The sequence below is a fragment of the Microcaecilia unicolor genome, chromosome 12, assembly GCF_901765095.1.
Source record: "Microcaecilia unicolor chromosome 12, aMicUni1.1, whole genome shotgun sequence".
NCBI classification, from domain to species: domain Eukaryota; kingdom Metazoa; phylum Chordata; class Amphibia; order Gymnophiona; family Siphonopidae; genus Microcaecilia; species Microcaecilia unicolor.
The window spans coordinates 82,683,248-82,707,376 of NC_044042.1; the positions used below are offsets into that span (position 1 = coordinate 82,683,248).

At 45.8% G+C, this 24,129-nt stretch overlaps 1 protein-coding gene across 6 annotated transcripts in view; it reads right to left on the reverse strand.

Annotated features, from left to right (window-relative positions):
• Positions 1 to 24,129, reverse strand: part of GRN (granulin precursor) — a 153,680-nt gene that overhangs the window by 121,294 nt on the left and 8,257 nt on the right. For all 6 annotated transcript variants that reach the window (XM_030220534.1, XM_030220535.1, XM_030220537.1 and 3 more), the window contains exons 2-4: positions 23,548 to 23,682; positions 5,302 to 5,448; positions 4,808 to 4,892 (exon numbers count right to left, since the gene is read on the reverse strand). In XM_030220534.1, coding sequence (XP_030076394.1) covers positions 4,808 to 4,892; positions 5,302 to 5,448; positions 23,548 to 23,682 — 367 coding nt within the window. The remainder of the gene's footprint in view (positions 1 to 4,807; positions 4,893 to 5,301; positions 5,449 to 23,547; positions 23,683 to 24,129) is intronic.

Genomic DNA, 24,129 nt, shown 5'->3' on the forward strand with positions numbered 1-24,129 from the left:
TGTGATCTCATCCTCACTAATCTCCGCGTTCAGTAGATTGCGGTCATGTTCATTTATCTGTGGGATCGTAAGGTTTTGAAGATATTGCGTGCCTGATAGCCCTTCAGGTGTTGATAATATGTTTTAAATTCCTGTCTAATTCCTTTATTGGAATGTATCAAATTTCCCTCTTGTGTTTTTATACTAGTGATATTTCTGGAAGCGTATCTAGGGGCAATAACTCTTGCCAGAAGTTTCCCTCCCTTGTTCCCAAATTTATACAATTGGAATCTATAATATGTTTGGGATTTCACTTCCCTATCATGTAGTAAGGAGTTATAAGCCGCCTGTATTTCTAATATCTCCTGTCGAAGCCGAGGGCAAGGATTTAAGCCATAGTGTCTATTCACTTCTCTCAATTGTTTCTCCAATCTCAGAATTTCCCTATCTCTTGCACGCTTGTATTGGGTAGTAAAACTGATAGTTTCTCCCCGCAAGACCACCTTTGCGGCTTCCCAAAAACTAGTTGAAGTTGGTACTGTGTCTTCATTAAAATGTTTATACTCTGCCCATTTCGTTTGTAAATGTTCTCGAAATCTCACATTATTTACTAGATACGTTGGGAACGTCCACCCCCGAAATCTCTCTTCTTCCCCTCCCCCCATCCAATTCATATGTACCGTCGCATGATCCGAGATAACGCACGGTCCTATATCAGCGTCTCTAATTGTGGGAAATAATGTGCTTGATGTTAATAGGTAGTCAATCCTGGAAGAGATACCATGAGCTCTTGACATGTGTATATTCTCTGATCCCAGGATGCAACGTCCTCCATATATCTACGAGATCTAGTGTGGTGCATAATTCAGGTAGTCCTCTAGTTTGTGTTCGGTGGATTGTTGCCGGAGGGTGCGAACGGTCCACTTGTAGATCCCAGGTCATATTAAAATCTCCTCCCAGTATTATTGGTATTGATTCTAATCATGCTATTTTTGCCACTAGTTTTTTGTAGAATTTAAGATCTAGGACATTTGGGGCGTATATACTGCCCAGTAAGAGTTTTTGTCTATTAATTGTGACAATAGCTAACACATATCGTCCCTCAGGATCCTGGATTATCTTATGAATGTGGTTTGTTATTCCTTTTCTAATTAGAATTGCTACTCCCCTTTTTCTCCCCACCGCTGCTGTTGACATACATTCCCCCACCCACCATTTATTCAATTTAGCATGTTCTTCTGCAGTTAAATGTGTCTCTTGTAAAAAGGCTATGTCAGCCCTAAGCCTTTGGAGGTGTCTTAAGATTTTTGATCTTTTTATGGGCGAAGGAATGCCCCCAACATTCCATGTAATAACCTTAATTAGTGTATCTGCTTTGGCCCTCCATCTCCATATTTACATGATTTTGGTGTCCGAGAGGAGCCAGCCCAGCCTCCAGCCCCCCCCCCCTGTTCAAATAGTCCATCTTTCTTTTCAGGTATCACTTGTGTTGTCTGGTAATGTCTCCTGTACCCTCCCTCCCTCCTCCCCTCCCCTATCTCTTCCCTTCCCCTGTGAATCCCCTCTCCCCCCCTTCTATCCCCTTCTATTCCTATTGGAATTAGGTCACCTTCGACGCCTTTCCCTTTTTTTCCCCCCTGTTCTCATTTGTATGCAGTATATTCGTCCTACTGTTTCCCTCTATATATTAGCTCGCTGATGAATCTTTTACATGTTTTTGACCCCTCTATCGATTACTAACACATTTTAAACTTTAACCATACAGTGCAACTTAACATAAATATCAATGCAGTGTTTTATAATTACTCAACATTCTTCTCTTCATCCTTGTATTATCTACTATTAGGTTAGTTCAGTAAGTCTATGATGATCATCCTCATAAACCTATGTGGTTCCCACCGTCCAGATCAGTGTTTCATCATCTATATCCCGTTCTTGCCATAAGACAACTTCATTTGTAATCCAGGGCTTCTATAGTTATAACATTGTCCTCTGTGTCAATTATAGTCCCACGTACATGTTGTGGGTCCTTCCAACTAAGCCCCAACATCCTCTTTATAGCTCTCTTTAAAGTTGCTTCTTATTATTTCCACAATAGTTATACTTATCTTGAATCCAAGATTCTGCGCTCAGTTTAATGGTAGCAACAGTACAGCTTGACAAATTTGTTCATCATACCTTTCTTCATCTCTGTATTAACTGCTGTCAGATTGAATCAAGATATTTGTTATGGTTAAGTTAGTAAGTTTAGATGGGTTTCACTGGTCCTCTTCAAAATTGCTCAGTCTGTATTTCAGTTCAGTCTTACTGTATCATTTTTTGTAAGCTCAGCTTCCCTTATAATGTAGAGTCATCCATTGGGACCCAGTTCTTAGTTGAATTCTGTGTTTTATTCTTTCTGCAGATGTTTTCCACTGTTTACACCCATATCTGTTCTGCTATGTTGGTTAACACAGTCTCAACTTCAGGGTGATAGTACTATTAATTATTATTGTCTTTCTGTTGAGATTTCTTGAGCTTAGTGCCCCCAATTAGTGCTTTGGTTATTTATCTCTTCCAATTTCATATATTCTTCATGTGAGCTTAGTAGCGCTTCAGTTTTCTCCTTCCAGTTGATCTAGGAACTCTTTCGCCTCCTCTGCTGTGGTAAATATTTTATTTCCCGTTTGGTGGGTTACTCGCAGTTTCGCTGGATACATCAGTGCAAATCTAACTTTTCGCTGTATCAGCTCCGAGCACACTGGGGAAAATTTCTTTCGTTGCGCCGCTACCGCGGCAGACTAATCTTGAAAACATAATACTTTCCTATTGCCACTGTGTAGATCTTTTCCGCCTCTCATCGCCTGCAAAATGGCTACCTTGTGGGCAAAATTAAGTATGCGACATATAACTACCCTGGGCCGCCCTTCTGCTCCCTGCTTAAGGCCCAGCCGATGCGCTCTTTCAATTCGCAGCGGGCCCAACGCAGTCGGTAGTTGTAGTTCTTTGGTAAGCCATGTCTCAAGGTATTTGGCCAGGTCTCGTTCTCCTAGATCTTCAGCAAGCCCCACGAGGCGAAGATTGTTACGCCTCGATCTATTTTCGAGGTCTTCGATTTTATCGGTGTAAGTAGCTATTAGCTTTTGTAAGCGACTTACTTCTGTTTCCACCTTGTCCACACGATCTTCCGTATCACTTGCCCGTTGTTGATATTGTCCCATGTCCAATTGTATTTGCGTTACGCTGTTATGTAGTTGATCCAATTTGTTATCCAGCGCTCCCAGTTTTTTCTCCAGTATGGCTTCCAATGCCTGAGTAACTTCCCCAACAATCTCGGCTGCCCACGCGGATCCCACCGCTGATGTCCCCAGGCTCGCCGGAGCCGCCATCTTGTCGTCGGGCGGCCGGGTCTTTTCTGGTAATCTTAGATGTCATTCTCCTCCAAAGTGGTATTAAACTTTTCTCCTTTTAAGCACTCTTCTTTTACCTTCGTTTGTGGGGTATTGTATCCAATTTTTAGGACGAATTTTTGATAAAGAATCTAAGGGAAGGCAGGAGCTGCGCACTTAGCGTCTTCTCCCGCTCATCGCGTCACATGACCCCCCCTATCATGTCCTGCATTTTAACTACTTATTTTTATTTTTTGTTACATTTGTACCCCGCGCTTTCCCACTCATGGCAGGCTCAATGCGGCAGCCAATTAAGTGACTTGCCCAGAGTCACAAGGAGCTGCCTGTGCCGGGAATCGAACTCAGTTCTTCAGTTCTCCAGGACCAAAGTCCACCACCCTAACCACTAGGCCACTCCTCCACTCCACTCTATCGTGGTTATTCTTCATAAAAAATTGTTTTGTCAAGTTCACTTTTTTTGGGCTAGAAGCTCTGGGTATGTGCATAAGCATCGACACTTACCAAGTTATTGTTCCACGCAAGCGCTAGGCACTTTCCTTACCAAGCTGCTCGCTGAAAGTCTGTGCAGCTCATCTGAATGCTATTTCCTTTGAGATCGCTCGCTATTTCCAATTCAATAACTTTTAAAGAGGATCTCAACGCACATGGTTGTTTCCGGGACTTTTGTGCATCTGCCCCTCAGTGACTTCTGCTCCCTTCCCTTTCTTCCCCACACCCTCTGGGGTAGTCATGCCACAGGGCCTTGAGAATCTGCACATGCTAATGGCCTGCTGGGTCCCACCCTCTCTGCCATTTCATTTTTTGACATTGTTGGAACCCAGCAGCTCTTGGCAGTCATGGTGTCTATAAAAAAAGACTAATCATTCATTCAAACATGCTCATGTCATTGCTACACCTCTCCTCAGGATTTTGTCACTAGACAGATGTCTAGCCAATGGGAATGATATGGCATGCCTATAGCTTGGGGAACCTCAAGTGGGCTTAGGTCTTCCAAATAACTATATCTTATAAAATTATTTAGAAGAAAAATAATAAAGGGGGGGGGAGTGGTTCCTCTTAGATTAAGTAATGCAGCCATGTTTGCCAAAAAGACTTAAAAACCTAAAGTATGCTTCACTCAAAACATGCCCAAAACTAGTGCTGCTTTAAACACCAATATCCACCAAGGAATTGTTCAGAGATCCCATGCTTAATGAGATTACGAGGATAATACTACAGTACCCACCAGCTGTCTATCGACATACCCCCCACCCCACCATGCACATACTGCACTCTGGACAAAAGGAGCTTCCAGAACAAATTTTTCTTTTCATTACTACAGAATGTTTTTTTTTTATATGGAAGAAAGGCCTGCAACTATTTTGCCAACTCCTAATGGACTGAACATGTCTGTCAAGTTACAGGCCTAGCAGGTTACATAAAACGTTTTGCATACATACCAGATACCTGAAGACAAAACTTCCCATCCAAGCTGCACAGGGAGTCCCGGGGACAGCAGTGCCTGCTGTCACCACAGGAGACCGCCTGAAAAAAAAAAAAAAAAAGGGCAACCATATCAACACTGCATTTTATATTCTAAAAAGATCTTGTAGCACCCTTTTTGTGAGGAGGCAGAATAGGCACATCTTGTTGGGTAGAAACCGGGCTTTTAGTAGGCCCTCATTAGTGCACCATTATATGATAAAAAGAGGGAAGAACAGTTTAATTTCAATACACTGAGGGAGGTCCCCCCTTAGAGAGATCTTACATTCTGCTGCCCATGAAAGGCACAGAACTTTAAAATGGAGGGGGAGAAAGGGAAAACCCCACTCCTAACCAAGATGCAACGTTAAACAAGACAGTGAAGCCAAAAAAAACAAAAAGCAGGCAAAAACAGAAATACTCAGCTATACTAGGAGAAACCGCCTTACTGTAATCTGGGCCAAATGCTTACCTCCGATAAGGGGCAGCAGCTGTAGAGCCCCGCTGGAGTACGGAGACATGAGTACTCTGATGGGCATGAGACATTAGTCGGGCACAGGTTTTCAGAAATTTCATTCACGCTCCCTGCTTTAACCATAGGTAAAGAACGCACTATACCCTAAAGAAACAAGACTCAATGTGAGGGGCAGTTATTGAGATCAGAGAGACAGAACTTAAGCACTTGAGTACATGAGGCAAGGGTGGGCTAACTATGGCCTGTGAGCCGTTGACAAGGAAAGGAAAGGGTAAGGGTAATGGGGTTTGATATACCAGCTTTCTATGGGACAATCAAAGCAGTTTACATTTATTATAAGCATGTGCTTTCTCTCTCCCCAGTGGACTCACAATTTAAGGAGTAGCCTAATGGTTAGAGCAGCAGACTGAGAACCAGAGGCATCTGGTTCAAATCCCACTGCAGCAATTTGTGATCTTGGGTAAGTCACTTATCCCTCCATTGACTCAGGTGTGAGCCCTATATGGACAAAGAAAAAGTATCTGTATATAATATGTAAACTGCTTTGGTGTACGACAAAAAGTTGGTACAAAAACACCACCACATAGATCGTAAGCCCGCCGTGGACAGAAATATACCTACTACTGTATACTTCAAAAGCTTTCAAGCCTGCAGGTGGTATTTAAGAATTTGAATAATGAAAAATACACAAACCATCCCCCATCAAAACTCAAGCCCAAGGTCAAAACTGCAGCAAAATTTCAACCGGCCTGCAGTGCCCTCCCTGTTGCCTTCAGTTCACTCTAAGATATTGCTGCCACTTCTGCCACCCTCATCCTCAGAGTCAGAAAGTCCGCTTTTAATGAAATGTCAACACCAGCAATGCAATGAGGTGTTCTAGGCATGGGAAGGGACAGCTGTATCCTGCTTTGAAAGACACAGACAAGGCGGGGCTTGGAGCATGATGTGAACAGATACAGAGTGACAGCTCCTCAGCGTGATCCAGTCTGATTATTGTAGCCAAAATGCACTAATCCCTCCCTTACTAATGTCATGCACCACTTTCCAGATATGGCAGAGAACAAAAAAAACACTAAAAGACATGCTCAAATGCAACTGGAACTGACCAAAATCTTCAAAAAGAACTGGAGAATTTAAATGCTAATCTCTCTCTCAAACAGCTAAATAATTTAGAACGGCACAGAAAACTAAGCAAAATGAAGCCACAATCCAGAAGATTCAGCTCGACCTGCAGGACTTATCTACCCATAATCGTAGAAGCAACATCAGAATTTTGGGATTGTCAGAAACTTCAGAGGGATCAGATACAATTGACTTCTCTTTCCTCTTGGCTCCCAAAAATACTAAATCTCTCCTTTGAGCCTCAATTTGAAAAGAAAAAAAAAAAATCAAGCAAGCTCACAGAATTGCTTCAAGGCCTTCCCCTACTGCCGAACATCTTAGCAAAAACCCTTAGTTACCAACATGCTCTGAAAATGCACTACTGCAAAATCTAAACATCCTTTCAGGGTAAAACAAAAAAAAATCCCCCAAAACTTTTCATTCCGGAATATGAGATCTAGAAGCTAAATTTGGACTGTTGTACCCTACACAGATGTTCGTGGCATATGCTAATTAAAACTACCTATATTGATCTTGTTCATCTATAAGATTTTATAATCACTGCACTTTGTCAATAATGTCATATCTTTAAACTGAATTAATCTATCTTGGAACGTTGGTATTGAATCTTTGTGATTTGCAGTAATAAAATTTCACTGCAATTCGCCTTCAGATGCCTCAAATGTATATCAGATTATTCCAGCTCGACATATTGTTTTATACTTGATAAGATTCATTCCAAATTTACACTCCCTCCTCCCCCCCTTTTTTACAAAGCCACGCTAGCAGCTGCCAGTACGGTAATGCCAACACAGCCCATTCAAACTGAATGAGAAATGGCAGCATTACCGCACCGGCAGCTGCTAGCGCAGCTTTGTAAAAAAGGGGGGGGGGGGGTCATACCAATTTGATCCACGAGCTACCTCATATTCATCCCGTTCTTGTTGAACTAATATATGTAGATTATAAACATTGACTCTTTTAATTTCATAGTTTAAAATACGTTTTCTAACATAACCTGTTTTGATGATTTATGTTTAAATTATTATTATTTGTTACATTTGTATCCCACATTTCCCCACGTTTTGCAGGCTCAATGTGGCTTACATATAACCGTTAACGGCGTTAGCCAGTTACGGTTTGAACAAATACAAAGTGATATTCTGGTATAATGAGGTATATGTATGGTAGAAAACAATTGGGGTGGGGGAATTCATTTTTCATGTTTTAGATTCCTTTGGCTAATGCTAAATTATATCTTAGCATGTTAATGGTTTAAACCACCCATTCAAAAGGAAGAAAAGTCTTTTACTTACATCAAAAAAGCAAAACCCTGTGTTACAAGAAACAGTAAGATCCCAAAACAGTACAAGACATTTTATGCTGCTTATCCTAGAAATAAGCAGTGCATTTTCCCCAAGCCCGTTTTAATAACGGTCAATGAACTTTTAATTTAGGAAGCCATCCAAACCTTTTTTAAACCCCACTAACTGCTTTAACTACATTCTCTAGCAAGGAATTCCAGAGTTTAATTAAACGCTAAGTGAAAAAATATATTTTTTCCATTTTAAAATTTACTACTTTGTAGCATCACTGTGTGCCCCCCAGTCCAAGCGATTCACGTCTACCCGTTCCACTCCACTCATTTTATAGACCTCTATCATATCTCCCCTCAGCCATCTTTTCTACAAGCTGAAGAGCCCTAGCCACTTTAGCCTTTCCTCATAGGGAAGTCGTCCCATCCCCTTTACCATTTGATGCCATTCTCTGTACCTTTTCTAATTCCACTATATCTTTATTGAGATGCAGTGACCAGACAACACACAGTATTTGAGGTGCAGTCGCACCATGGAGCGATACAAAGGCATAATAATGTCCCCATTTTTGTTTTCCATTCATTTCCTAATACTACATAACATTCTATTTGCTTTCTTAGCTGCTGCAGCACACTGAGCAGAGGGTTTCAACGTTATCAACGATGACACCTAGATCCCTTTCCTGGTCAGTGAAACTTAACGTGGAACCTTGCATTATCTATATAAATAATTCTCACCTGCAACATTTTGAAGCTCACTCTGTGTTGGTAGGCTAGGCTGTCAGCACCACTCACTCTCACTCATGCACCACTCACTGTCAGTCACAGACCCACCCTCAGCCATGCCCCATCTGCACATAATTCACAACCCCAATGTTCTAAATGAAGCCACCACCGGAAGCTGAAGCGTCGAGATATCCGCTTTCCCCATGAGTGTGCGCCCCGCCCTCGCTACGTGATGACAAAGCCAGAGCACTGACGCTCGATGAAACGCCATCTCCCACTGCCCCTCGGCGGCCATTTTTCCAATGGAACCCGCATCACAGAGCGCCAGCAGTGGACAGGTGCCTAGAGGGGGGGGCCCAGGGAACAGGAGGCTTGCAGGACAACAAAACCTTGCTAGGGCCCGTTTCATCGCTCACTGAAACAGGCCTTTTTTTTACTAGTGTAGCTATAATTCAGGTTCCTCTTTCCCACGTGCATCACTTTGAACTTGGTCACATTACACACCATCTGCCATTTAGATGCCCAGTCTCCCAGTTTCATAAGGTCCTCTTGAAATTTAACAAACTTTGAATAACTTTGTCTTGTCAGCAAATTAAATTACCTCACTGGTTATTCCCATCTCTACATTTATAAATATGTTAAAAAGCAGCAGTCCCAGCACAGACCCCTGGGGAACCCCACTATCTATCCTTCTCTATTGAGAATTCTGACCATTTAATCCTACTCTCTGTTTTCTATCTTTAACCAGTTTTTAAATCCACAATAGGACACTACCTCCTATCCCATGACTCTCCAATTTCCTCTGGAGTCTTTCATGAGGTACTTTGTCAAACGCCTTTTGAAAATCCAGATACACAATATCGACCGGCTCACCCTTATCCACGTTTGTTCACCCCTTCAAAGAAATGTAATAGATATTCACTAAATCCATGTTTGCTTTGTCTCATTAATCCACGCTTTTGAATATGCTCTATAATTTTGTTTTTTATAATAGTCTCTACCATTTTGCCCAGCACCGACGTCAGGCTCACCGGTCTATAATTTCCTGGACCTCCTCTGAAACCTTTTTTTAAAAATAGGCGTTACATTGACCACCCTCCAATCTTCAATTCTATCAGTACTCTGGGATGAATACCATCCAGTCCAGGAGATTTGCCACTCTTCAATTTGTCAAATTGTGCCAATACATCTTCCAGGTTTATAGAGATTTCATTCAGTTTTGAATACCATTTCTGGCACCGGTATCTCCCAAATCTTCCACGGTGAAGACCAAAGCAAGGAATTCATTTATGGTTTAACTTTTTTATTGATGTCACATCCACAACATTTAATCATCAATAACAATCACCAATTTTATATCTCTATAGTCCATAACAAAACGTTTTGCTAAAGTAACAAACTTTTACATAATCTTTTCACCCCCCCCCCCTCCCTATGATCAGTCTAAAGGCATCAATGGAACCTCAAGGTCCTCAGTCATAATTTGTTAAGGATGAGACTTCTACCTCTTTGCGTGAGTTTGGCTATATAGGGACTCCAAGTCTTTAAAAATTGTGATTTCCGTTTAAAGGAACCCCTGGCCTCTTGCGCCTCCCAAGTCATTAGTTGATGCAATATTTCAAAGTCTGCACGTGTTTTAACAACCTTGAAAATAGTTTATCACCTGCAAATTTGATCACCTCGTCGTCCTGATTTCCATACCAGTTACCAGAACTGAATGCAATACTCAAGGTGTGGACGCACCATGGAGCGATTCAAAGGCATTACAGTATTTTTGGTCTTATTCAAACATCCCTTTCCCAATATTCCTAGCACCCTGTTTGCTTTTTTGGCTGCTGCCGCACACTGAGCAGAAGATTTCAGCCTATCATCTAAAAGGATACCCAGATCGGTTTCTTGAGCAAGGTGGACCCTAGCATTAGATAACAGTGATTCGGATTATTCTTTCCAATGTGCATCACCTTGCATTTGTCTACATTAAATATCATCTGCCATTTGGACACAGTCTTCCAATTTCCTAAGGTTTTCCTGCAATATTTCAAAGTCTGCACGTGTTTTAACAACCTTGAAAATAGTTTTGTATCACCTGCAAATTTAAATCACCTCGTCGTGCTGATTTCCATACCATTTATAAATGTGTTAAACAGTACCAGCCCCAGTACATATCCCTGCGGAACTCCACTGTTCACTGTCCTCCATTGAGAGAAATGACCATTTAACCCTACCCTCTATTTTCTGTCCAATATCCAATTCCTAATCCACACCAGAACCTTGCCTCTTATCCCTTGACTTTTTATTTTTCTCAGTAATCTCTCATGAGGAACTTTATCAAAAGCTTTCTGAAAATCTAGATCCATATCAACCGGCTCACCTTTATCCACATGTTTATAGTCACACCTTCAAAGAAATGAAGCAAGTTAGTGAGGCAAAACTTCCCTTGGCTGACCCCATGCCGACTCTGTCCCATTAAACCATGTTGTGTACGTGTTCTATAATTTTATTCTTTATAATAGTTTCCACTATTTTGCCTGGCACCAACGTCAGGCTTACCGGTCTATAATTTCCTGGATCACCCTGGCCACCCTCCAATCTTCAGGTACCATGGACAATTTTAAACGACATGTTACATTTTATTAACAGATCAGCAATTTCATGCTTGAGTTCTTTGAGTACCCTTGGATGTATGCCATCCAGTCCAGGTGATTTACTACTCTTTAATTTGTCAGTTTGGCTCAGTACATCTTCCAGGTTCACCGATATATCTTTCAATTCCTCTGCTTCATCACCCTTGAAAACCATTTCCAGTACAGGCAGATCTCATACATCATCTTGCTGAAGAGAGAAGCAAAGAATTCAGTTTCTACACTAAGGCCTTGTCCTCCCTGACCGCCCCTGTTGCTCCTTCGTGATCTTAACAGTCCCACGGAAGTTTTCTGCTTCTAATGTACCTGAAAAAGTTTATTACTGTGAGTTTTAGACTGAGGCATGTTTCTCTCCACATATTCTCTTTTAGCCTTTTTTTATTAATACTTTGCATCTGACTTGCCAGTGCTTATACTAGTTTTCTTCATTTGGGTCCTTTATCCATTCATTCAAGGACAATCTTTTGGCTGTAATGGCCTCTTTTACTTCACCTTTTAACCATGCAGGCTGACGTTTTCTCTTCTTTCCACCTTTGCAAATATGTGGAATGCATCTGGACTGTGCTTCCAAGATGGGTTTTTTGAATAACGACCACGCCTGATTGAGTGTCCTAACCTTTGCAGCCGATCCTTTTAGTTTCTTTTTAACCATTTTCCTCATTTTATTACAGTCAGGCTTTCAAAAATTAAATGCAGCTACAGTAGATTTCTTTTGTGGGTACATCATAGATTGCAGCTCAAACTTAATCATGTTATGAACACCACCACCTCTCGCAGTAAGACCTGCACGCCACCAAGGACCAAATCCAAAATGGCTCCCCCTTTGGTCGGTTCCTGCACCAGCTGCTCCAAGAAGCAGTCATTTATGACATCTAGAAATTTTATCTCCCTGGCACTCCCTGATGTAACATTTTTCCACTTAATATCGGGATAGTTGAAATCACCCATTATAGCACTGCCCAATTTGCCAGCTTTCCTAATCTCTGTAAACATTTCTTCATCCGTCTGTTCATTCTATCTCGGTGGACGGTAGTACAGACCTACAAGAATACTCCTCTTCACACAGGGTATGATACATACCTGTAGCAGTTGTTCTCCGAGGACAGCAGGCTGATTGTTCTCACGACTGGGTGACGTCCGCGGCAGCCCCCACCAACCGGAAATAAGCTTCGCGGGACGGTCAGCACGCAGGGCACGCCCACCGCGCATGCGCGGCCGTCTTCCCGCCCGTGCGCGACCGCTCCCGCCAGTTGAATGACTAGCAAAAATATGAAACACACAACTCCAAAGGGGAGGAGGGAGGGAAGGTGAGAACAATCAGCCTGCTGTCCTCGGAGAACAACTGCTACAGGTATGTATCATACCCTTTCTCCGAGGACAAGCAGGCTGCTTGTTCTCACGACTGGGGTATCCCTAGCTCTCAGGCTCACTCAAAACAAGAACCCAGGTCAATTGAACCTCGCAACGGCGAGGGTATAACAGAAATTGACCTACGAAGAACAACTAACTGAGAGTGTAGCCTGACCAGAATAAATTCGGGTCCTGGAGGGTGGAGTTGGATTTACACCCCAAACAGATTCTGCAGCACCGACTGCCCGAACCGACTGTCGCGTCGGGTATCCTGCTGGAGGCAGTAATGAGATGTGAATGTGTGGACAGATGACCACGTCGCAGCCTTGCAGATCTCTTCAATAGTGGCTGACTTCAAGTGGGCCACTGACGCTGCCATGGCTCTGACACTATGAGCCGTGACATGACCCTCAAGAGTCAGCCCAGCCTGGGCGTAAGTGAAGGAAATGCAATCTGCTAGCCAATTAGAGATGGTGCGTTTCCCGACAGCGACCCCTAGCCTGTTAGGGTCGAAAGAAACAAACAATTGGGCGGACTGTCTGTTGGGCTGTGTCCGCTCCAAGTAGAAGGCCAATGCTCTCTTGCAGTCCAATGTGTGCAACTGACGTTCAGCAGGGCGGGTATGCGGCCTGGGGAAGAATGTTGGCAAGACAATTGACTGGTTAAGATGGAACTCCGACACCACCTTCGGCAGGAACTTTGGGTGGGTGCGGAGCACTACTCTGTTGTGATGAAATTTGGTATATGGAGCATGAGCTACTAGGGCTTGAAGCTCACTGACCCTACGAGCTGAAGTAACTGTCACCAAGAAAATGACCTTCCAGGTCAAGTACTTCAGATGGCAGGTATTCAGTGGCTCAAAAGGAGGTTTCATCAGCTGGGTGAGGACGACGTTGAGATCCCATGACACAACAGGAGGCTTGATAGGGGGCTTTGACAAAAGCAAGCCTCTCATGAATCGAACGACTAAAGGCTCTCCAGAGATGGCTTTTCCTTCCACACGATAATGGTAAGCACTAATCGCACTAAGGTGATTCCTTACTGAGTTGGTCTTGAGGCCAGACTCTGATAAGTGCAGAAGGTATTCAAGCAGGTTCTGTGCAGGGCAAGAACGAGGTTCTAGGGCCATGCTCTCACACCACACGACAAACCTCCTCCACTTGAAAAAGTAACTCTTTTTAGTGGAATCCTTCCTAGAGGCAAGCAAGACCCGGGAGACACCCTCAGACAGACCCAACGCAGCGAAGTCTACGCCCTCAACATCCAGGCCGTGAGAGCCAGGGATTGAAGGTTGGGGTGCAGCAACGCTCCGTCGTTCTGCGAAATGAGAGTCGGAAAACACTCCAATCTCCACGGTTCTTCGGAGGACAACTCCAGAAGAAGAGGGAACCAGATCTGACGGGGCCAAAAGGGCGCGATCAGAATCATGGTGCCGCGGTCTTGCTTGAGCTTCAGTAAGGTCTTCCCCACCAAAGGTATGGGAGGATAAGCATACAGGAGGCCGGTCCCCCAATGGAGGAGAAAGGCATCCGACGCTAGCCTGCCGTGTGCCTGAAGTCTGGAACAGAACAGAGGCAGCTTGTGGTTGGTCTGAGAGGCGAAAAGGTCCACCGAGGGGGTGCCCCACGCTCGGAAGATCTTGCGTACCACTCTGGCATGGAGCGACCACTCGTGGGGTTGCATGACTCTGCTCAGTCTGTCGGCCAGACTGTTGTTTACGCCTGCCAGGTACGTGGCTTGGAGGAGCATGCCGAACCGACACGCCCAACGCCACATCCCGACGGCCTCCTGGCACAGGGGGCGAGATCCGGTGCCCCCCTGCTTGTTGACGTAATACATTGCAACCTGATTGTCTGTCCGAATTTGGATAATTTGACAGGACAGCCGATCTCTGAAAGCCTTCAGTGCGTTCCAGATCGCCCGGAGCTCCAGGAGGTTGATCTGCAGATCCTTTTCCTGGAGGGACCACAGACCCTGAGTGTGGAGCCCATCGACATGGGCTCCCCACCCCAGGCGAGATGCATCCGTCGTCAGCACTTTCGTGGGCTGCGGAATTTGGAATGGGCGTCCCAGGATCAAATTGGTCCGGATGGTCCACCAGAGCAGTGAAGTGCGGCAACTGGTGGAGAGGCGGATGACATCTTCTAGATTCCCGGTGGCCTGGAACCACTGGGAAGCTAGGGTCCATTGAGCAGATCTCATGTGAAGACGAGCCATGGGAGTCACATGAACTGTGGAGGCCATATGACCCAGAAGTCTCAACATCTGCCGAGCTGTGATCTGCTGAGACGCTCTGGTCTGCGAAGCCAGGGTCAAGAGATTGGTGGCCCTCGCTTCGGGAAGGTAGGCCTGAGCTGTCTGGGAATTCAGCAGCGCTCCTATGAATTCCAGAGACTGAGTTGGCTGGAGATGGGACTTTGGGTAATTTATCACAAACCCCAGCAGCTCCAGAAGTTGGATAGTGCACTGCATGGACCGGAGGGCTCCTGCCTCCGAGGTGTTCTTGACCAGCCAATCGTCGAGATATGGGAACACGTGCACTCCCAGCTTGCGTAGATAGGCCGCTACCACCACGAGGCACTTGGTAAACACTCGTGGGGCAGAGGCGAGCCCAAAGGGCAGCACACAATACTGAAAGTGCCGTGCGCCCTGTCGGAATCTGAGATACTGCCTGTGAGCTGGCAGTATCGGGATGTGAGTGTATGCGTCCTTTAAATCCAGGGAACATAGCCAATCGTTTTTCTGAATCATTGGCAGAAGGGTGCCCAAGGAAAGCATCCTGAACTTTTCTTTGACCAGGAATTTGTTCAGGCCTCTCAGGTCTAGGATGGGACGCATCCCCCCCGTTTTCTTTTCCACAAGGAAGTACCTGGAATAGAATCCCTGCCCTTCCTGCCCGGGTGGTACGGGCTCGACCGCATTGGCGCTGAGAAGGGCGGAGAGTTCCTCTGCAAGTACCTGCTTGTGATGGGAGCTGAAAGACTGAGCTCCCGGAGGACAATTTGGAGGCAGGGATGCCAAATTCAGGGCGTATCCGCACCGCACTATTTGGAGAACCCACTGGTCGGAGGTTATGAGAGGCCACCTTTGGTGAAAAAATTTTAACCTCCCTCCGACCGGCAGATCGTCCGGTACGGACACTTGTAGGGCGGCTATGTTCCCGTGGATCCAGTCAAAAGCCCGTCCCCGGCTTTTGCTGTGGAGGCGCAGGGGGCTGCTTAGGCGCACGCTGTTGACGAGAACGAGCGCGCTGGGGCTGTCCCTGTGCCTGACGAGGCCTTCGGGCCGGCTGGTTGTACCTACGCTTTGCAAAAGAATAGGGTGCAGCCTGCCGTGCCCGGGAAAAAACGCCCACCCGTGGGGGCGGGTGCTGAAGGCGCCCGGTGGGAGAGCTTGTCGAGAGCGGTTTCCCGCTGATGCAGTTGGTCCACCATCTGCTCGACCTTCTCACCGAAAATGTTATCCCCCCGGCAAGGGACGTCAGCCAGTCTCTGCTGGGTGCGGTTGTCCAGGTCAGAGGCACGCAGCCATGAGAGCCTGCGCATCACTATACCTTGGGCCGCAGCACGAGATGCCACGTCACAGGTGTCAAAAATCCCCCTGGACAGGAACTTTCTGCACGCCTTCAGCTGCCTGACCACCTCCTGATAAGGCCTGGACTGCTCCGGCGGGAGCTTATCGACCAGGTCCGCCAGCTGTTGCACATTGGTCCGCATGTGGATGCTCATATAGAGCAGGTAAGATTGGATGCGGGTCACGAGCATGGAGGATTGGTAGGCCTTCCTCCCAAATGAGTCCAGAGTGCGAGACTCCCGCCCCGGGGGCGCCGAGGCGGTATCCCTCGAACTCCGTGCCCTCTTGAGAGCAGAATCCACGACCGCTGAGTCATGGGGCAACTGGGGCCGCATGAGCTCTGGGTCAGAGTGGATCCTGTACTGGGACTCTGCTTTCTTGGGAATGGTGGGATTAGTTAGTGGTCGCACCCAGTTCCGGAGCAGCGTCTCCTTCAGGACATTGTGCAGCGGTACCGTGGAGGACTCTCTAGGTGGTGATGGATAGTCGAGGACCTCGAGCATCTCGGCCCTCGGCTCTTCCACAGAGACCACGGGAAAGGGAATGCTTATAGACATATCCCGCACAAAGGAGGCAAAGGAGAGACTCTCAGGAGGTGAGAGCTTCCTCTCCGGTGACGGCGTGGGGTCCGAGGGAAGGCCTGTAGACTCCTCGGAGGAGAAATATCTCGGGTCCTCCTCTTCCCCCCACGAGTCCTCGTCCTCGGTATCGGACATTAGCTCATGTAGCTGAGTCCGGTACCGGGCCCGGCTCGACGTCGAGGCACCGAGGTCTCGGTGTCGTCGAGCGGTGGACTCCCGCGCCGGCGGGGACGGAGCTCCCTCCATCGACGTCGACGGGGACTCCACCTGCGTGGCTGTCGAGACCGGCACCGCAAGCGGCGGCGGTGTCGACTGCCCCGGCGCCGGGCTACAGCTCGCCGGCGCCACAGTCATCGGCGCCGAGGGCGCAAGCACCCCCGGCGCCGGCACAGCCTGGCGCATCAGCCCTTCCAGGATCCCCGGAAGGATGGCTCTGAGGCACTCGTCCAGGCCCGCTGCCGGGAAAGGCGGTGGGGCCGGTAAGGGTGTCGGTGCCGGAAGCTGCTGGGGGCCAGGAGACGGCACCGAGGTGCCGGAACCCCGACGCGTCGGTACCTCCACCACCGACGGAGATCTCTCCTCTCTGCGATGACGCTTCGGCGTCGACTCCTCTTCAGGGTGCACCGAGGGCTCCCGGTGACGGCGCTTCTTGTCTTTTTTCCGGTGCACGTCACCGGTGCCGGAGGGCATGGAGGAGGAGGAGGTCGATCCCCCTCGGTCTCGGGGTACCGGGTCCGACAGGGTTCGGTCCCGTGGCTCACGAGTTGAGGGAGTGACCGGGGCCGACTGCCCACGCGGTCTCTCTACCCCACTCTCGCCGGCGGACCGGCGGGCCGACGGGACCTGTTCTCCTGGGGTCGCTGCCATCGGTGCCGATGTCTCGGGCATCGATACCGGTACCGAAGAACCGGTTTTCGATACCGATGCCGTCGAGGTCGACGTCGAGGGGCCGGCGCAAGTTCCAAAAAGACGGTCCCGCAGAACTTGCCTCGCAACCTGAGTCCGTTTCCGGAGACCGAGACACAAAACGCACGACTTGAGATTGTGCTCCGGCCCGAGGCACTGGAGGCACCAAGCGTGGGTGTCTGTCTGCGAGATCGGCCGGCCGCAGCGACCACACTTTTTAAATCCACTCGGGACCTTCGAGGACATCGACGGAAAAATCGCGTCGGCGAAGTCAAAGTCGGCAATGGTGGCTAAAATCACACCACGAAAATTGTAACCGACCGAGCGGCCACTAGGCCGCAACGAGGCGTCCCCGCTAGAAAGCGAGGGAAAAAAAGGAGCGCGTGCTCCACACGCGCAAAATTCTTTTTTTTTTTTTTTTTATAAAAGAAAAGAAGAAGAAGAAGAGGCCGAACAGGCCAAAAGCGACGATCCGCGTAAACGCGGTCGAAAAATCCGGCGGCTGAAACGAGAGAGAGGGGAAAACACAACTCTCTCAGTCGCGGAAAAAAAGTAACTGGCGGGAGCGGTCGCGCACGGGCGGGAAGACGGCCGCGCATGCGCGGTGGGCGTGCCCTGCGTGCTGACCGTCCCGCGAAGCTTATTTCCGGTTGGTGGGGGCTGCCGCGGACGTCACCCAGTCGTGAGAACAAGCAGCCTGCTTGTCCTCGGAGAAATGGAATTTCTATCCATAACGATTCCACACTGCTGTGTCATGTGGAATGTTTATTTTATTTGACTCAATTTCCTCTTTAACATATAGCGCACCCCCCCCCTTCCAATTTGATCCTATTATTGCAATAAAATTTGTACCCTAACAATGTCCCACTCGTTGTCCTCTTTCCACCAATTCTCTGAGATGCCCATTATATCTAACTCATCATTTATATTCTAACTCGCCCATCTTATTTTTTAGGCTTCTAGCATTTGTATACAGGCATTCAAAATTGTTTTTTTTTTTTCCTTTGATCTACAAGCTGCTTAGAAGTTGAGATAATGTGCATCCTTTATCCTGCTCTCTCATTAAGCACACCTGGCTTAATTTAAGCATTGTTGAACCCTCTCTACTCGGATTCCCTAAATGCCTTGTCAATAGTATCCTTCAAGGACACTCCACACTGAACCATGCGCTCCTGGGTGACAGTCTGCTTCCCCCCCCCCCCCCCCCCCCCCAATTCTAGTTTAAAAGCTGCTCTCCTTTTTAAATATTTAGTGCCAGCAGCCTGGTTCCATCCCAGTTAAGGTAGAGCCCATCCTTTCGGAAGTCTCCCCCCCCCCCCCCCTTGAACCTTTTAAAAACAATTTTCCCTGGTGGTCCAGTAGATAGAACTCCTTCCCCTGCGTGTGCACACACACCCCCCCCCCCCTCCAATATCTGACCACACCCTGCACCTTTACAAGGTGGAGGTAAGTAGGGCAGGAGCAACGGCTCTTCCCTCCTGCCAGCCTGGGAACAAAATGGTGGCGCACAGGCCCTGCTCAGTGCATTCTGGGATGCACTGGGTGGGGCTACCACACCATACAAGGAAAAAACTCATATGGTGTTTAGCCTCATCCAGTGCATCCCAGAATGCACTGGGCAGGGCCCGGGCACCGCCATTTTGTTCCTTGAGGGCCTGCCTCCACATTGTTATAAAAAAGGTACAGGAACCCCTCCGAAGGGACACCACCTTGTAAGTGGTGGAGGGGCTTCCGTGTTTCAATGACTCAGAGGGCTATGCTGAAGGGTTACCCATATCAGACAGGCCTTTGAGGAGAAACCAGACAAAGAGTGTCCCAAATTAGGGAGAGAGGAAAGATGGTGACCTGAAGCTCGTACACTCAACTGCCCAGCTGTCCTCTGAAGTTCAGTTTTTGTTCACTTGAAATTTCCTCTCTGCATTGCAGTTGCCTTAACAGAGGAAGGGGACAATGGGGGGTCAGCCGCCGATGACCAGCGTTTTGTCCCCTGTGCAGCAAGTGTGGGACCGCTGTGTGACGAGCTGCCCATAGATGACTGGGTTGATGAGTCCTTTGATTAGCGCCGACGAAGGAGCGTCGATGCTCTTGGACCTAGAAACAACTTCATCGCTCAAAAATCATTTAACCACCATGCCCAAAGGAGTGGAGGAGTGAGTCAGGAGTGTATGCTGAAACGGAAGTCGTTTGCAGCTGAACCCGTGTCGGCGGTGCTACTCCTAAACCCTTAAGAGTTATCAGCTTGGAGTTTTTGGCTCCCGTGGAGGTTGCAGTGAATGTCATCTGGAGGGTGCTCCAGGACCTGACGGTGGTAGAGAATGACTTTGCTTCAGATATAGTCTTGTTAAGGAGCCACATGGATAATCTAATCGAATCCTTTGAGAATATACAGCAAATGAAGTTCTACTGAAGTAGGAAACGGTTAAGATTTGAAAATGATAAAAGATCAGAAAAATTTGAACAAAATGAATATTGTTATAGATGATTAATATCGAGATTGTTGTTTTCCCAGAGTTCCGGGTATGACTCCTAATGTTTTTTTTCCTCTGAAATGATTCCTCTTAATATATTAATTCAAAAGGAGTGAAGCCTGTGAAACTGGGATTACTTTAATCAGCGGGAATTGGATTGGAGATTCAAGGGTTTGTATTGTTAAACAATTTCTGGTTTTAAAAGGGAAAAAAAAATGAAATCAGGTGTATTACTTTCACTAATATTGGACAATAAGTATGTTTCCAATGAAACTGATGGACTATGCACTGTTATGGTCTTGAAGAAACCAACCAGATGATCAATGTGTAATAATGATTTAGATAAATAATAACTGGGGATAATCGGGTTAATACCACGTTTTCTTTGTTTGCTGTTGCTTAGATTGATCTCCTTGTCTTGTTTCACTCTCCCTATTTATTTTGTGGTCTAAGAAAGAGAAAGATTGTATAAAATCCATTTATCTTGTTGAGATTGTTTTTTTCTTCTAATATTGTTTTAATGTACAATCATCTCTGTTTTACTGTTTTGCAAGTGATCCTTGTAAAATGAAAAAATTATAAATAAATGATTAAAAAAAAAAAAAAAAAAGGTACAGGAAGGGGCATCATGTACGGGATGAGATGTGTGTGCACATGCAAGGGGAAGGGAATTGTGTGTGTGTGGGGGGGGGGGGGGGTGCAGTTCACTGAACCACCAGGGGAAGGGATTCTGTCCACTGGACCACCATAGATAGTTTAAAAAAAAAAAAAAAAAAAAAAGAAGGGTTCGTAGAGGGAGGTCATGGTCCACTGGAAAAAGAGATTAGGGTGGTCAGGGTCCACCAGGGTAAATTTAAAAAAAAAAAAAAAAAATTTTTTTTTTTTTTTTTTTTTATATAGTGTAGGGCTGGAGAGGTCCAGTGCATCAGAGTTGTCAAATCCATTTGACAGCTCAAACTCACAAACAGCGAGAATGTGCAGTTCATTTGCATGCGATACCCTTTGTGCATCGTTGGCTGTTAGCAATTCGGTCAAATTTAGCAAGGCAGCCATATTTTACAGCTGCCTTTGTGCATTGGGGCCTCATTGCTTTGCATTTGACTTGCCATTCCTTATGCTGTTTCTTATTTTCAGTCAGATCCTTCTATTTCCTGAATGATTTTCTTTTAGCTCTAATAGCTTCCTTCACCTTACTTTTTTAACCATGCCGGCTGTCGTTTGATCTTCCTTCCTCCTTTTTTTTTTTAATACATGGAATATATTTGGCCTGGGCTTCCAGGAAAGTATTTTTAAATAGCATCCATGCCCGATGTAAATTTTTGACTTTCGCAGCTGCTCTTCTAAGTTTTTGGGTTTTTTTTACCTTTCTTCTCATTTTATCAGAGTCTCTTTTTTGAAAGTTAAATGCTAATGTATTGGATTTCCTGTGTGTACTTACTCCAAAGCCGGTATCAAATCCGATCAAGTTATGATCACTGCTGTCAAGCAGCCCCGGCCTCATATCATGCGCTCCACTAAGGACTAGATCTAGAATTTTTCCTTCTCTTGTCAGCTCCTGTACCAGCTGCTCCATAAAGCAGTCCTTGATTTTGTCAAGGAATTTTACCTCACTATCATGCCCTGTTACCTTTACCCTGTCAATATCGGGGCAATTGAAATCACAGTATCATAGTAAATGACAACAGATAAAGACCTGTATGGTCCATCCAGTCTGCCCAACAAGATAAAAGTATCACATACCATGTAAATGAGTTTATTTGTATACCCGAGTTTGATTTGTCCTTGCCTTTCTCAGGGCACATACCTGTTCTTGTACTAAGTTCTGAAGCTAACGTCGAAGCCCCTTAAAATTTACACTCCAGCTCATCCCTATCTATTTAGTCACAATCACAGCATAGACCGTAGAAGTCTTTAGGGTAAATTGCTTTTCAAATGATTTTAGGGTCATGGAAAAAAATGCAACCACTTTAAATGAAACATTTTGGAGCCATACTGTATGCTTTGTATATAAAATATGAACATAAGGCATCACAAAAAAAAAAAAAAAAACGGTTAATTGTTATTTCCAGGATGGTAATGTTCTAACTGTAATGGCTAATATCAGCCACTGTTCTCTATTTGAATGATTTTTTATTTTTATTTTTTTTTTGGGGGGGGGGGGGGCGGTTAAACAAAGAAAAGGCAGAGAGACAAATCTCCTCCTCTCATCTTTCTAATACAAGGCCGAGATTCAGTGGTTGACAAGCAGGGAAACAATTTTTGAATTTGCACCAGTCTTCCTATATATATTTTTAGTTCGTCTAGGCCAGGGGGTTCTCAATCCAGTCAGGTTTTCAAGATATTCAGAATGAATATGCACAAGATAAATTAGCATACAATGGAGGTAATAGTGCATGCCAAGTCTTTCATGCATATTCATAGTGAATACACTGAAAACCAGAATGGATGGGTTTGTCCTCAGGACTGGGTTGAGAACCTAAAATGAGGCCTCTAGACCAAAGGAGAAGGGGGGAAAAAATCTGTTGTTGGGGAGGGGGGAGGCCCTCCTGTTCCTCAGACTGGCCCACCCAACTCACTCACTCCTACATTTTTAAGACAAGGAGGTAGTAGCGCCAACAGAACCTAAAAATCATCCCCTCGATATTCTTAGTATAAAAGATTAAATCCATATGTTCATACCAATCAAAGGTAACAAGATCTTGGGGGGGGGGGGGGGGGGGGAGGAAGGGGGACTCATACTACATTAAATCACAGTGTAAAGAATCCATTGATGACTGGTGAATCTGTCAGATGCCTATGCCTCCCATCCCCTCTCCCAAGGTCTAGTATGGCTCCGCAGTCAGAAGGATAGCCAAAAGATGTACGTTGACTGCAAAAGTACAAAAAAAAAAAAAAAAGTTATAAAAACTAAGTTTTTTGGGGGGATCTTAGAACCGAAACTTCAGCTCCCAATCTAAGAACTGGGTAAGTCTTTTGCTGTATTTTTTCGTATTACCCCTTAGGGCTGCTACTCCGTGAACAGGCTCATACCACTCTGCTACTCCAGAACACTACACAGCACTGGTGCCACTTTGCCAAATAATTTTTCAGTTTTGCTGAATTTTGGTCTATCCTGAACCCTCAGCTTCTTCAACTGGAGGGGTGAGCGATAAAACAAAAATACAACATGTGGTCACCCGACTGGCAAAGTCTATATAGACAGGTAAGATGAAGGCTCAGACTTTACATACCAGAGGAAACCTAGGTCACAACAGTCTTTTCCACTGTATTTTCACTTTTTTTTGCAATGAATTTTTAAAGCAGGATGTGGCCCACACTTTTAGATATGCAGGAGCTATTTGCACACAGGAAACCAGATTCATCTGAGTATGAAAAGGAGCATTATTACAATGTTGTTTGCTAGTAAGAAGAAATCTAGATAGGACTTTTGCTCAAGAGCTACAATAATATGATTTCTGACAACCTGCCTTTCCTACTGGTCATCAGTTATGACACTAGCAATTTCTCCAGCCCTATAGAAAATGTCCATGTCTTTGCATCTCTCAACCAAACCCCTCAGCACAAACAAATTCCCCACTTACCTGTGGACAACAGGCAGATTCTGCTCCAGGGAGCTCACAACATCTGCTGCCATCATCACAGACTTGGCCACCAGGACACCGCAAAGCTGCCACTACACCAGCTAGGGCCAGCCACAGCATGGACGACACCCACATCTAAGAAGAATATTCATGTGAAAAACCAGCAGTAATCAGTTATTTTACTAGTTCGTTCTTAAAAAGCCCCTGGCATTATATCTCAAAGGCCACTCTACAGGGCCAATATTAGATGTGCATAGGCCCAGGACAGAAACTGGCCTCAAAGCCCCTTTTGAGCTATGCTGTCTTCATCTTGAGATGGGGATTAAGGAATTACCAAGCTACATCCCCCTGGGGTGGAAAGTGTACCCCTCTAACCAGTAAAACAGGCTGCTGCCCCAAGGAAGGGAAAAATCCATGCACAGATTTAATTTCCAAACCCACATATGCGTCTTCCCCACTTGCTCCACATAAACAGCAAGAGCAAGATTTCACAACTATTTTGCAACCTATGTAATTGGCAGTTAATTTTCAAACTGGAATCTGCACATAATGTTTATGCTTAGAATTGTTTTCTGGAGACAA